The sequence below is a fragment of the Oncorhynchus mykiss genome, chromosome 16 (genome assembly GCF_057628025.1).
Source record: "Oncorhynchus mykiss isolate SJ-2025 chromosome 16, ASM5762802v1, whole genome shotgun sequence".
Lineage (NCBI taxonomy): Eukaryota > Metazoa > Chordata > Actinopteri > Salmoniformes > Salmonidae > Oncorhynchus > Oncorhynchus mykiss.
This window is the reverse complement of record NC_143037.1, coordinates 16,934,266-16,949,728: the sequence shown is the minus strand read 5'-3', so window position 1 is coordinate 16,949,728 and position 15,463 is coordinate 16,934,266. Positions and strand designations below refer to the sequence as shown.

At 42.9% G+C, this 15,463-nt stretch overlaps 1 protein-coding gene across 2 annotated transcripts; it reads right to left on the bottom strand.

Moving 5' to 3' along the window:
* Positions 1 to 315: 315 nt before the first annotated feature.
* On the bottom strand, positions 316 to 12,410 carry LOC110491467 (progranulin). 2 transcript variants are annotated; one of them, XM_090202081.1, is made up of 15 exons: positions 12,028 to 12,410; positions 11,766 to 11,825; positions 10,775 to 10,915; positions 10,489 to 10,626; positions 10,196 to 10,309; positions 8,012 to 8,147; positions 7,686 to 7,795; positions 7,040 to 7,169; positions 5,352 to 5,449; positions 4,833 to 5,084; positions 4,300 to 4,521; positions 3,720 to 3,989; positions 2,677 to 2,910; positions 2,291 to 2,548; positions 316 to 1,905 (listed from the first exon to the last, which is right to left on the bottom strand). In XM_090202081.1, exons 2-15 carry the CDS (start codon positions 11,766 to 11,768, stop codon positions 1,756 to 1,758), a joined length of 2,256 nt encoding a protein of 751 aa, XP_090058207.1. In that variant the 5' UTR covers positions 11,769 to 11,825; positions 12,028 to 12,410; the 3' UTR covers positions 316 to 1,755. The 2 variants fall into 2 exon arrangements, with proteins under 2 accessions (XP_090058207.1, XP_090058206.1); XM_090202080.1 differs by having other exon boundaries at positions 7,686 to 7,798; positions 12,028 to 12,336.
* Between the last annotated feature and the right edge of the window lie 3,053 nt (positions 12,411 to 15,463).

Sequence of the window (15,463 nt, the reverse complement as noted above, 5' to 3'; positions counted from 1 at the left end):
CCAGTAGCGAAAGGTCGATGTTTAAAATCCTTGAGCTGACTAGGTGAAAAATCATTTGATGTGCCCTTGAGCAAGGCACTTAACCCTAATTGCTCCTGTAAGTCACTCTGGATAAAGGCATCTGCTAAAGCACTAAAATGCAATTGTCCTACAGTACAGCTCAGGAAATATGACGTCTAAATTCAAGCACACAAATGTAAAGAATGTCAGATAATCCATTCACACATGAATGACTGGAAAAGGACTAGTCCCCAATGGAGTTATATATATAGTACAAAATCACAATAATAAAAAAACACAAATAAACTAGGCATGTCAGTTAAGAACAAATTTTTATTTACAATGACGGCCTACACCGGCCAAACCCGGACGACGCTGGGCCAAATGTGCACCGCCCTACAATGCCACAAATACATCCAAAATGGTTGTTTTTCAAACGAAAAAGATGAAATATATTAAAGATATTTCACCTCAGTTTGCATACACTTATCAGTGATGTAAATTCACCCTCTCTTCAATGTCTTTTAGAATACATTTCTTTTTTTTATTAAAAAGAAATAAGAAGAGAATGTTTGGTGTAGATTTGTGTACATTTTGATATCAACTAACATTGTGCAAAACAATCATACATAATTCCTATGAACTAGACGTACTATGAAATAGGGACGTCTATCACCTTTGTAAAAGCACCACCAATTTCATGAGGAAATCATTTAACTGGGGTTTACCAGTAATTCCTATACTGAAAATCTAAAAAAGGCACAACCATAGAATTAGGAATTAGAATAATTTAAGAAGATCTCTATGGGCACAATCCTGTTTAAATAAAGTGATTTATGATCATTTGTATTGATCACAATAGTGATCAACAATAAGTATTATGACATCAAGAACACTTTTTAATCAGTCATTTTTTGCTTTAAATACATTGTATGCAACTGATTGTAATGTATTCCAACAATATGATTATAAAGATGTATATAGATCGATCGATGGAAATTACACATTTAAGAAAATGTCTATGACTTGACGGGTTTGAGTGACAGCATTCTAACTTTAAAATGACAGAAAACTGTCAGAGGTTGGACCATCCATCTCGATCCTCACTTCACAGAAAGTAAAGAACCAGCAGCCAAAACATACATAAAATCGCAAATATAAAAAAAAATTACATTAACACTGTCGGCTGATCAATGGCTATATAAGTACTTCCAGGTGATAAACTAACAGTCACTTACTAATGCTAGGTTGTGCCCAGCATCAACAAAACATGAAAATCAGCTTCCTTATACTATGTAACTGTGTTCTTAAAAGAGTTTGGTATACAAATTAAATTTTGATGCGTCTCAAAGCAGGCTTATTCTGGAGAGTGATAGTTCCAACAAGAGGCTATAATACATTCATGTTTCTCATATGCATAGAGAAAATGGCATGATCTGGGGCAGTAGTAACTAAACGTAAATCTAAAAGACATTAAGGATAAACGGAGAAGCTAGCTGCATAACAAAAATAAAAACACTTCTGGATGGACATTGGGTGGAGATGCTGAATTTTCAAACATTTCTATTTCCTGGTTCTACCCCAATTGAAAACCAAATAAAAATCAGGTAAAAAAAGAAAGAAAAGAAGATGGATAGAAAAATACAAAATCTTCAGTCCCTTGTCCATAAGGTCGTGTTCCTCCTATGGCATGTTCTGCAGGTAGGTAAGTATGCTGGAGGGAGGAACATCAGATCAGTGCTGCTCCTGATTGGCTCAGAGTCCAAAAGGAACAAAGTCTCTCTTTTTGTTGCGAGTGAAGAAAATATCCCAGGTCAACTCAGCCTGCTGGGAGCAGCCTCCCTGCCCTAGGTTGCATGTGTATCCCATGGGGCAGCAGTGCTTGGCGTCTGCGCAGCATACTGCCTGTGAAGAGAAAGCGAGTTTAAAGGAGTAGTTCAAGATTTTTCAACTTGATGTTAGATGGTTCCTCACCCTGAAAGTAGTCTATGGGTCGGGAGAAACTGTAATCCATGGTAGGGTCTCTTTAAACAACCACCACAAACGTCAGCATACTTTATCCACAACAAACTAACAATCAATGGAAGTGATGGGGGCATGTAAGCATGTTGTTTTTGTTTCTTTTATGCATTTACCGCCCACATATTGGAGGCCTATTCACTTGAATTGACGGGCATGTTACCGCCTAAATGGGCAGAACGTTGTATAAAAAGTTGAATGGCACTTTACGGTCAAAATCCAAAGTTACATATGTCAAGTTAATATTCAAAGACGCCATGTCGCTCGCTACCTTTGGTTCGGGGCAGCAGGACCATTCTGTGGGGGAGGTCTTGCAGCATGTCTGCAGTTTGGGACAGCTGTACTCTCCAGCACCGTCACACTTCACATCTATCCCCGTCTCCACTGCTCTCTGCTGGGACTCTGCCGCCTTTGTCTGGGGAATCGTATGGGGGAGAACACCCTCTACCGGTTTCTCACAGGTCCCAGTCTGCATGTTGCAGCTGTAGCCCTGTGGGCAGCAGTGCTCGTGGTCTGTACAGCAAACAGCCTGTGGATAGAGGGAAATAAAGAGAGAGAGAAAAAGAAAGAGAGAGAGAAGGAAAGTGTCCCAATTATACAAAGTGTGTGTACTATATAAATCCAACCCATTATCACAGAAAGTCAATGGAGACGCACCTTGACCAGAGGACAGCAGCCCCATTCTTCTGTGGGCAGCTTGCAGCAGGTGGTCCCAGAGGCACAGCTGCTCTTGTTGTCACACTTGACGTCTTTCAACATGGCTCCCACAGTCAGGGCCTTCTCCTTGCGGTACCAGGGGATGGTCAGGCGGCCCTTAGTGCAGCAGGTCTTTTGGTCGTCACAGCTGTAGCCGCTGGGGCAGCAGTGGTCTCCGTCGGCACAGCACACCGCCTGGGGAGGAGAAGAACCTTACACTGAGGTTATACAGAGATTACTACCGTATAATCACCATTTAACCACATCATTTCAAATCAAACTTTGTCACATGTGCCGAATACAAGTGTAGACCTTAGCTTGAAATGCTTACTTACAAGCCCGTAACCAACAGTGCAGTTCAAGAAGAGTTAATAAAATATTTACCAAATAAACAAAAGTTAAAAATGATAAAAAGTAACAAAATAACAACGAGGCTATTTATAGGGGGTAGCGGTACCGAGTCAATGGGTACAGGTTAGTTGAGGTCATTTGTACATGTAGGTAGGGGTGAAGTGACTATGCATAGATAATAAAGTGAGTAGCAGCAGTGTAAAAACAAATGGGGGCGGTGTCAATGTAAATAGTCCAGTGATCATTTGATTAATTGTTCAGCAGTCTTATGGTTTGGTAGTAAAAGCTGTTAAGGAGCATTTTGGTCCTAGACTTGGCACTCCGGTACCGCTTGCCGTGCGGTAGCAGAGAAAACAGGTCATGACTTGGGTGACTGGAGTCTGACAATTTTTTTAGCTTTCCTCCTTTCCTCTAATATATAGGTCCTGGATGGCAGGAAGCTTGGCCCCAGTGATGTACTGGGCCGTACGCTCCACAAGGAGTAAAGATGAGTGAGTAACCCCAAATACTATTTTCATAACTTCAACTTGGTGGTAATTTTCTGTTATGTAAAATAGCGACAACTTCCAATTGCCTTGTTCATCATAAATAATAATATTTTGAAAAGGTTGCCGAGGTTGCCACAGGTAAAGGATCCATAGTAAACTCCTTACCTTGGGTAAGGGGCAGCACCCCCACTTGCCAGCCTTTTTCATGAAGCAGCAGGTGGTATCTTTGGGGCAGCTGGTGTGGGGGTCACACATGTTCTTGACTGGGTGGACGGAGGGGGCACTGGCCTGGGGAAGCCCTCTGTGCAGTGGCAGGCCTGGCAGCTTGGGGACCCAGGGCAGGCTGAGGAGCCCGGGCTTGTCACAGGTCTGTTCGGCCACGTTACATGTGTAGCCTTTAGGACAGCAGTGCTCGTGGTCGTCGCAGCACACCGCCTTAGGGGCAACAATAACATTATTGCAATGCGGAACTTCTACTTAAGAGCACCTTGTTTTGTAACCACAACAAATCTGCGCCGGTATTCATAAAGAGTAGGCATGTTGAGACACTATGAATATTGGCCCTAATCTACAGTATCTAGTATCTTAAAGTGAGAAAACATAAGATATGGCAGCTTAGGACACTTCTGTAACACACACCCTGGGCCCGAAGTCGAAAAACAACGTTTCTCCAGAATTATACACAAGTCTTCAATTCATCTCAGTCTCTATGAAGGGAGTCATTGAATGGGAAAGTTAAACTCACATGAGGTAGAGGACAGCATGCTGACTGTCCTGAGTTCTGCCTGCAGCAGGTGGTGCCCCTGGGGCACATGGTCTCAGTGGCCAGTGGTGTCTGGGTGGTGAGGGCTGGCACCTTGGCGACCCACGGCATGGTGAAGCCTGAGGGATCATCACAGGTACTGGCCTCCAGGTTACACACGGTGCCGTGGGGGCAGCAGTGGAGGTGGTCGTTGCAACACATCGCCTGAAGGACACAGAACGCACAGGCTTGTTATCACGGAGATAAGTTAGGCTAAAATGCGATGCTTATTTGCCTCTAATTTAATTAAATTACTTACTGAGATGACTGGAATAAAAGACTACTCATGTACAGGGACAGTTGTGGTTTTCAATTAGAGTCGAGAAAATTCAATTTCATGTCTAGTTACTTACAGAGTAGAATTTAACATTGACATCATTCAAATCAGATTCAACCTAAGGTAAAGTTGCCTAAAGGTTAGACCCTTAACTTAGCAAGGAACAAGTCAATGGGGGTATATGTGGAAATGGCCGTACATTGGGCAGGGGGCAGCAGGCCCAGTTTCCCGTGGTGGTCTCGCAGCACGTGGATTGGCCTGGACACGATGTGGACTCGTCACATTTGGTGTTGGGCAGCGGCTTCTCCTCCGACACGTAGCTGAAGGCGGGCACCTTGTCCAGCATGGGAACCAGGGCAGAGCCCGAGGAGGGGTCATCACACGTACTCTCTGCCAGGTTACAGATGGTCCCGTGGGGGCAGCAGTGGAGATGGTCATCACAACACACAGCCTATGGGGGAGCTCAAAGGAATCAGTGTGGGGTTCGCTGGTTCAGAAGAGTCCACAGTTTATATAGTGTTTCTGTTTGCATATCTTTAACGTTACAAGACAAATTTAACATCACCGACCGTAAAAGAATGGCAACACTTGCAACATGAATAAAGGGAATAACGCAAGATTTCATAATCACGTGAGTCTCAAGGGCTGAGCTCTACTGTCAAGTGTGATAGGAATTATAACAGACTGACTCTCTCACACACATATACACACACAGTACCTTGGGCAGGGGGCAGCAGACCCATTCTCCATCTAGTGATTTACAGCATGTACTCCCATCAGCACAAGCCACAGAGTCGTTGCAGGGCACAGCATTGACTGGAGGACACAGACCTTCACATGTTAACGTATGGATTTGACACCTCTGGCGAGATGCAGAATAGCAACAGATCTGCCCAAATATAAACTTTCCTTCCGTTGGTCACTATGCAGCCGTCTATCTTAAATAGCCCGACTTTTATAGTCAGTTGCAAATTGATGTTAACATCACGTGCTAATGTTTGATTGATTGTGTTACGTTACAGCCTGTTGGATCGTTGTCCTGTTGGAAGGTGAACCTTTGCCCCAGTCTGAGGTCCTGAGCAGGTTTCCAGCAAGGATATCTCTGTACTTTGCTCCGTTCATCTTTCCCTCGATCCCGACTAATCTCCCAGTCCCTGCCAGTGAAAAACATCCCCACAGCATGATGCTGCCACCACCACCATGCCTCACCATAGGGATGGTGCCAGGTTTCCTCCAGACGTGACGCTTGGCTTTCAGGCAAACGAGTTCAATCTTGATTTCATCAGTCCAGAGAATCTTGTCTCTCATGGTCTGCGTCCTTTAGATGCCTTTTGGCAAACTCCAAGCAAGCTGTCATGTGCCTTTTTACTTAGGAGTGGCTTCCGTCCGGCCACTCTACCATAAAGGCCTGATTGGTGGAGTGCTGTGGAGATGGCTGTCCTTTTGGAAGGTTCTCCCATCTGAACAGAGCAACTCTGAAGCTCTGTCAGAGTGACTATCAGGTTCTTGGTCACCTCCCTGACCAAGGCCGTTCTCCCCTGATTGCTCAGTTTGGCCGGGCGGCCGGCTCTAGGAAGAGTCTCCAAACTTCTTCCTTTTAAAAAATGATGACCTTCAACGCTGCATAAATGTTTTGAGTACCCTTCCCCAGATCTGTGGCGACACAATCCTGTCTCGGAGCTCTACGGACAATTCCTTCGCCCTCATGGCTTCATTTTTGCTCTGACATGCACTGTCAACAGTGAGACCTGTTGCCTGTGTGCCTTTCAAAATCATGTCCAATCAATTGAATTTACCACAGGTGGACTTCAATCAAGTTGTAGAAACATCAAGGAAAACAGGATGCACCTGAGCTCAATTTCGAGTCTCATAATTTTTTTTATTTTACCTTTATTTATCTATCTTTATTTATCTCAGTTAAGAACAAATTCTTATTTTCAATGACGGCCTAGGAACAGTGGGTTAACTGCCTGTTCAGGGGCAGAACGACAGATTTGAACCTTGTCAGCTCGGGTATTCGAACTTGCAACCTTTCGGTTGCTAGTCCAACGCTCTAACCACTAGGCTACCCTGCCGCCCCTAACAAAGGTTCTGAATAATTATGTAAATAAAGTATTTATGTTTGTAATTTGTATTAAATTTGCCCCCAAAAAATTAAAAACCTATTTTCGCTTTTTCATTATGGGTTATTATTGTGTGTAGATTGACGAGGATTTTTTATTTAATCAATTTTAGAATGCTGTAACGTAACAAAATGTGGAAAAAGTGAAAAAAAAAAAAAAGTGAATATTTTCCAAATGCACTGTAACCCCTCATTCCACTGGAAAGTTACACGCTTACACTACAAACTCAATTAGTAACATCCCAGTAGCCAGGGATTAGGGTGAGAAGTGGTTGGTGCCTCACCATCGTTGGGGATTGCAGGGATCTTCTTGGCCAATGGAGTCTGTGTATTGGGGGAAGTGCACATCTCATGCTCCAGGTCACAGGTTGTGTTGCCAGGGCAACAGTGGAGTTTGTCAAAACAGCACACAGCCTGTACAGAACACACGATTTAAGACAGTACATCAGTTTTGAAAAGTTCGATCTCTACATCTCCCTTTAGCTTCACTTTCCTCACATTGAAACACTTTTTATTAGACTAAGACATATGTGACTGACAATTACTACACATCCGCCTGTGTGTAACACACATTGTGCAACACACAGCTGAACAAAATGGCTTAAGATTGTGTGACCCAGGATCTACTATGAATTATAAACTGGGTGGTTTGAGCCCTGGATGCTGATTGGCTGACAGCCATCGTATATCAGAACATTTATTTCTACTGCTCTAATTACATTGGTAACCAGTTTATACTAGCATTACGGCACTTTGGGGGTTTGTGGTATATCGCCAATATACCATGGCTAAGGGCTGTATCCAGGCACTCAGCGTTGCGTCGTGCATAAGAACGAGCCTTAGCTGTGGTATATTACCATATAATATTACTATATTACCATATACCACACCTCCTCATGTTTAAATGACCCCAGCACCAGCTCCACTCACCTCAGGGTAGGGGCAGCAGCCGAAGTCTCCACTGGCCAGCAGGCAGCATGTGGTTCCGTCTGGGCACAAGCTCTTACCACCTGGGCAGGTCACTGCTCGTCCAACCACAGCTACTGAGACACCAGGAAGAGAACTGTGTTGTGTTCATTGGGCACCAAATTGAAGAAAACAGAAAAAGGAAGGGACTGTGGACTTTTCCCATTAAGAAACAGAATATTGATTTTTACGTTTTCCTTTGTGTGCCCTAATGAACACAACCCTGGAACATAACTCAAAAACAACTTCCTGGTGATCTTGTCGTTTATTTCGGTCTGTCCCTTCAGTACCTGACTGACTCTTTCTTGCAGGTACTTTCTCCCTCATTGGGAATGTGTCCAGGGTGGGCGACACACACTTGGAGTGGGCTAGGTCACATTTGGTGCTCTCTGGACAGCAGTGCATCTTGTCCTCACAGCACACCGCCTTGAGAGAGAAGACAAGGTTTAGAATTCGTTCAGGTGGGCATTCACGCTTCAGCAAACTAAGGAAAGGAGCTTAACAATTACAAAAAGGGCTTGCCCTCACAAATTACTTCCAATAGGCTGGCAGTTTCCACCAACAGATTCGGGGTACAACGATGTGAGCTGCATTCACTATGTGAATGTATTATGGTACACTGGAACGAAACCTTAATTTATATATATATATATATATATATTTTTATTTTTAGCCCTTTTTCTCCCCAATTTCATGGTATCCAATTGTTGTAGTAGCTACTATCTTGTCTCATCGCTACAACTCCCGTACGGGCTCGGGAGAGACGAAGGTTCAAAGTCATGCGTCCTCCGATACACAATCCAACCAAGCCGCACTGCTTCTTAACACAGTGCGCATCCAACCCGGAAGCCAGCTGCACCAATGTGTCGGAGGAAACACTGTTTACCTGTCAACCTTGGTTAGCGCGCACTGCGCCCGGCCCGCCACAGGAGTCGCTGGTGCACGATGAGACAAGGACATCCCTACCGACCGACCAATCCCTCCCTAACCCGGACGACGCTAGGCCAATTGTGCGTCGCCCCACGAACCTCCCGGTCGCGGCCGGTTACGACAACGAGACCTTAATTTAACCCATATTTTCAGAACGTCGCCCTTTGGAAAAGATACATAGACGACATCCTACTGGTATGGAGCGGTACTGATGTTCTCCTTAATTTCTTATATTAACTTATCGGACCTCAATTTCAAATTTACAGCAGAGAGAAGAAGTCGGTAGAAAATAGACTTCTTGGATCTTACAATTCACAAAAATAAAGAAAACAAGTTGGAGTTTGCTTCTTGGGGGAGATGGTAGAGTAGGAATAAACTTTTACATGCAACCAGTAACCATCCAGTACACCTTTAGTGGAACATAACGGTGGGTCAATTCCTAAGACTCCTACATAACTGTAGTAAAGACATAGATTTCGAGCACAAAGCTAATGATATGCGCACCAGGTTCCAGCAACGCGTGTATGATAAGAGTGTCGTTGAACAGACAAATACCCATGCTAGAGAGACAAAGTCAAAGCCCATTGACTGGCACTAATTGAAACAAGAACAAAACAGCCCCACATGTGGGTATGGAGTACAGACTATGTGCGGGTCACATCAAACCCATTGTATTGAAACACTGGATCATCCTCAAAAAGTGATCCAGGGCTTGGGCCCCTCTCTCAGACGAACCCATTCCAGGGCGCCCTGCCTAAGAAACGTGGGGGCAAGTTGACATAGGGTCACAAAGTCAACTCAAATACACTTGCCAACTGGCACAAGCACGGTTTCAAAGTATTAATACCCTAGGCTGAAGTAGCATTTTGCCCCCTATTCTGGAGTGTTAACCATTACAATCAAATATTTACCAGCAAAATTCAGAGACCAAGGGAGTATTTCACAAGGCAAGGGTCAGTGTGCGCACGTTTGCAAATACTATATAAAAAGGAAGTAAAAAAACATATTCAATTTTCACGTATTGTAACCAGCTCCTTGCTTCTGATTAGTGAAAAAAAAAAAAAACAGCCGTCAAGGGGACTAGCTTCATTAACTAGGTCTAGTCTGCTGCCTAGAAGTCAGGTCAAGTCACTTTCTAAACAAAGGCTTACTCTGTTAATAGCTGAAGCCAAGCTTACCATTTTATTATCATGCTCAAGAAGACCAGAGGAACTTAGAATGTGCGGATTAATCAATTATTTCAATAAAGGTCCCTATGGTATTTTAGTGTGCAGTGTTGAAAGTTGCAGAATCAACTGAAACATTGTTTCAACACATTACAGTGGTTGTTCCAGGTGTATATTGTACGACCACAGGAAGAAAGAATGGTCCTGAGGCAGCAGTTAAACGCAAGGGGCCTCATTTTGACAGCACTCAAATATGCAAAACACTACAGTATTATTCACCTACAGATTTTTGATCAATGCAATTTTATACTCTCAAAATGTCACCCAATGAGAACTTCCAAATATGGAATAGGCCTTATGGAAAAGTATGTAACGTACCTTAGCCAGGGGACAGCAGCCCCAGGTACCGCCTGGGAGTTCACAGCAGGTAGTGTCGTCTGGACACTCGGCCTCGCCGTCGGGACAGATGACTGCCTTCACTCCCTCCAGCATCTAAAGGAGTGAAAGGCAACGCATATCAATGAGTGAGTTTGAAACATGTGTTACATTTATTCAGGCAACAAAGTTAATTACCATGAATGAATAGGCTTGATAAAATGAAGACAAAACAGACAATAGATTATAATAGACAGAAATACACAGATATATGGATATGGTTGTATTTCCTTTACCAGGGGGCCGATTAGGCGTTTGGCAGGAACTCTTCTGACCCACGGCAGAGAGACAGTTTTATTAAGGCACTTGGAGTGCACTAAATCACACACTGTCCCCTCATAACAGCAATGCAGGTGGTCCGAGCAGCACTCCGCCTAGAGACGGGATTTAAAACAGCGTCATGTTTCACACTATGGGTACGATTCAAAGCGGGGTCTGCTGGACTGTCAATATGTCCTGCAGTAACCTCATTTAATCAAGCAATCACACAAACAAACTTTAGACCAGAGACTAGTCACTTACATTCGGTAGTGGACAGCAGCCATATCCACCGCTGGGTGTCTTGCAGCAGGTGTTCCCCTCTGCACACATCCCACCATCGGGACAAATCAGGGCTGAGGTCAGGCCTAGCAGAGCCAGACACGCCACCCCTATCTGCACAGTCTGAGGAGAGATTAAGAAAAGCTGAGACTGTGTGCTTGTGTGTGTTTGAGATGTTTCTTCATTTGTTTGATGATGCTATGTCAATAGGTGGGTGGTGGTGAATAACGTTGAGCGCAGGGTGATCAATGTTTCAGCTGTAAGCCTACTGGGTTCACCCACATTAGGAATGCAGAAGTCTGTGCTTAACTCCATACATTTGCTCTGAGGTTCACGTCCTTTCTAGGCAAATCTGTGTGTGTGCTGGATCACACTAGAACATTTAAAACTACAATATTTAAGTCTTTATCTACACAAAACCGCAATAGATAGTATGTCATCTGGGGACTTATGAACCTGATGGACTACTTCACTCACTCACTGTAGCCTAGTCAGCCATTTCGAGAAACATGATTGCTAAAATGTTATCAGAATGGACTTTTAGCACATCCAACTCATTCCAAATAAGTACTGTAGCTTGCTAACTAACTAAGCTACAATACTTATTTAATACTATGGTGCTCAAAGCGGGGTCTGCTGGACCGTCAATATGTCCTGCAGTAAACTCATTTAATCAAGAAATAACACAAATGACATATTACCTCGACTACCGGCACATTGCCTCTGTACCGGTAACCCCCCCTGTATATAGTCTCGCTATTGTTATTTTACTGCAGCTATATAATTACTTGTTAAATTGATTTATTATTATTATTTTATTTTTTTCATTTAAACTTAATTGTTGGTTAGGGGCTCGTAAGTAAGCATTTCACCTGTTGTATTCGGCGCACGTGAATAATAAAACATTTGATTTGAATACTACTACAACGCTTTTAATTTAGTCTCAACAACGGGTTAGAGTGGAATATCTTACCATTGCCAGAGAGTCTGAGAAGAGGGCTTATGAGGGAATATCGTCATATAAGTTAGCCTTCTAAAAGATGAAAGAAAACAAGAGTAACATTACGCCATTATCAGACGATCACAACAGCAATGAATGACAGCGCTGACAGTCGTCGCTAGCGTTAGAACGTTAGATAGCTGGTAGTGGCTAGTAGCATATTAGCTAGCAAGTTAAGCAAACTCAATTGGTCAGGCGTAACACCCGACAAAAATGTATGAAATGTGTTATCTACCTTCGTGTGCGATGTACAAGTTCAGACTTGTTAAATTATCATTCATTCGAAGCGAAGTTGGGAGTATTTTGCGATCTGGGGTGACTTCGGCTTTTTTCTGAAAACAAGATACGCGCACCGTGTGACCATGGGCCTGGTTCCAAATCGTTATCGGTCGCCCTGCTGGGGAGCGAGGCGACGCAGCAACCAACGTTGACTGTGTCATCGACTGACAAATGGCTACGACATATGATGTGGTTAGCTGACAGTTAAAATACCTATCCAGGCGTTGTAAGATCTGTTAGGCGTCAGCAACGTCAAAGCATCGGAACCGCCCATTAACTGTCATATTTTTCTCTCAAAGTTGGAGAATCTGTAGCACTGACTTCTCTGCAAGGAACTACATCAATATAATACATTATTGTTAAATGTATTGGTCAATACTGTAACTAACCAAGCGTTGATAAAACCGTACCAAATTGGTACAGGAATAACACAGATAGAAAGACACGTTTCACCACATGTATAAATCTGAAGCATCAGTTTGGGATGTCCATTCCCCACCAAATATAGTGAGGAGAGGAAGCCCAGTGACTGGCAGTGAGAGAGTTTGGAGCGAGATGGAACTGGGCCGACGTTCTACAGATTTAATGTGTTATGACTTTTTAACCTCTGTCATATCGTGGATTCAGAGCTATCTATCTAATAGGAAACAGAAGATTTTATTTTATGGAAGCTTCTCTAATGTTAAACATGTAAAGTGTGGTGTATCGCAGGACAGCTCTCTTGGCCCTCTACTCTTTTCTATTTACCAATGACCTGCCACTGGCATTAAACAAGCCTGTGTGTCAAGGTATGCTGATGATTCAACCCTATACGTGCCAGCAACCACAGATTCAGATCAATTTTATTATTCCACCAGGGGAAAATTCATTGGGTAATGTGCTCAAGAAGACAGCACATAAACCATGAAAACACAGAAACTACACAACAAAATTCAATCAAAGTGCCACAGCTACACACTTAAAGTGAACGTGCATTATGGTGTATACTCAAGGGACCAACAGACTATGTATTAATACAGCCTAATGGCTGTTGAAATAAAACAGTCCCCATATCTATCTGTTTTAATTGTCTTTTGAAGAAGTCTCTTTCCCCTTGTCCGGCTGCTGCTGTGACTGAGTTTTGAGTGCACGGGATGAGTACTGTCCTGTAAAATGATTTTAAGTTTTAGGAGGATGAGTTTTGTGTACATGTTGGTGGCTGATTCTTGATCTATACCAATTATCCTTCCAGTCGTCTTAATCAAGTGCTGAAGCTTGACTTGGTCTTGCACTCATATGTTTCCAAACACGCATATCAGACCAAAGGACAGTACACTCTGCAGGACAGCTTTATAGAACATTTGTAAGATGTGGCGGTCGACATTAAAAAAAAACATTCTCTGTTGCAATTTCTTTATCTTTGCAAAGGCACAATCATTGAATTTCAGTTTATTTTCTATTTAGATTACCAGGTACTTATATGTGGTCACTCTAATGGCGGATTCCCTATTGATCTTCGTAGGGGTTAGTGGTGCTGTTCCTTCTGAAATCCATTTCCATCTCTTTTGTTTTCTCAGCGTTTATTTCAAGAAAGTTATCTACCACTGGACAAACACACCACTGGATGAATTTGACCATTTCTATGTCAAAACCTTGAAGAGAGACTTGGTCTGGGTGGAGAAAATCCACAACAGCTGTGTCATCTGCATATTAAAAAATGTGTGGGCTGCGTCAAAGGCTTGACAATCATTTGTATACAGTGTGTACAGTATCGGTGAAAGTACCCAACCTTGAGGGGCTCCCTTATTCACCGATCTAGATGTAGAGATTGTGGAGTTAAACTTCACTTGTTGAGTACAGTTCACAAGGTAACGATTAATCCACTTGATCAGTAGAGCGTTGACACCCAAATTTACCAGCTTATCCACCAGTAGGCGTGGTTGGATGATCTTAAACGCGCTACTGAAGTCAATGAATACAATTTTCACTAGGCTATTTGCCTTTTCTAAATGTTCGTAGATATTGTTCTGCATCACCAGTAACGCATCATCAACACCCCTGGAGGCACAGTAGGCAAATTGGATTGAGTGTAATTGGGATGAAAGACAGCTAGTGAAATCACTACAACCCTTAACAAAGTGTTGCAGTCAGTTTTAGAATGGGTGGCCAGTAACAAACTGGTCCTGAACATCTCTAAAACTAAGAGCATTTTATTTGGTACAAATAATTCCCTAAGTTCTAGACCTCCGCTGAATCTGGTGTGGCTGTTGACCCAGTTTAGGAGACTAAATTACTTGGTGTTACCTAAGATAGTAAGCTGTCATTGTCAAAACATATTGATTCAATGGTTGTAAAGATGGGGAGAGGTCTGTCCGTGATAAAGAGATGCTCTGCTTTTTTGACACCACGCTCCACAAAGCAAGTCCTGCAGGTTCTAGTTTTATCTTATCTTAATTATTATCCAGTCATATGGTCAAGAGCTGCAAAGAAGGACCTAGTAAAGTTGCAGCTGGCCCAAAACAGAGTGGCATGTTTTGCTCTTCATTGTAATCAGAGGGCTAATATCAATAATATGCATGCCAGTCTCTCTTAGCTAAGAGTTGAGGAAAGACTGACTACTGTATCGCTTCTTGTTTTTCTAAGAAACATGAATGTTTTGGAAATTCCAAATGGTTTACTTACACACAGCACTGACACACACATTTATGGAAATGTACAGTATTATACAGAGCCATGATTTCATGGAACTCCCTTCCATATCATATAGCACAAGTGAACAGCAAAACTGGTTTCAAAAAACAAATAAAGTAACACCTCATGGCACAAGGCATCTCCCCAATGTGTCCTACTTTTTGTGTGTATTTTGGTACTGACAATGTATGTGTAACTGATAGATGCAAATACACACACTACATGTCAATGTTTTAAAATGTATGTCAATTGTAATGGGGATCCTAATAAAAATCGAATCCAAAAAAATTGAATTGAAGAAAAGCCCAATATCAATACAGTTTTCACTTCCCACAACTATAATCTGTTATGAACATAGTGCACTAAGTTATGTAGGCATGACCCTTTGTCAAAGTTTCTGAAAATTGCATTGTTTACCAAGAGCCAGCAGCATACCACCCTGCATACCACTGCTGGCTTGCTTTGAAGCTAAGCAGGGTTGGTCCTGGTCATTTCCTGGATGGGAGACCAGATGCTGCTGGAAGTGGTGTTGGAGGGTCAGTAGGAGGCACTCTTTCCTCTGGTCTAAAAAATATCCCAATATCCCAGGGCAGTGCTTGGGGAAACTGCCCTGTATAGGGTGCCGTCATTCGGATGGGATGTTAAACGGGTGTCTTGACTCTCTGAGGTCATTAAAGATCCCATGGCACTTATCATAAGAGTAGGGGTGTTAATCCTGGTGT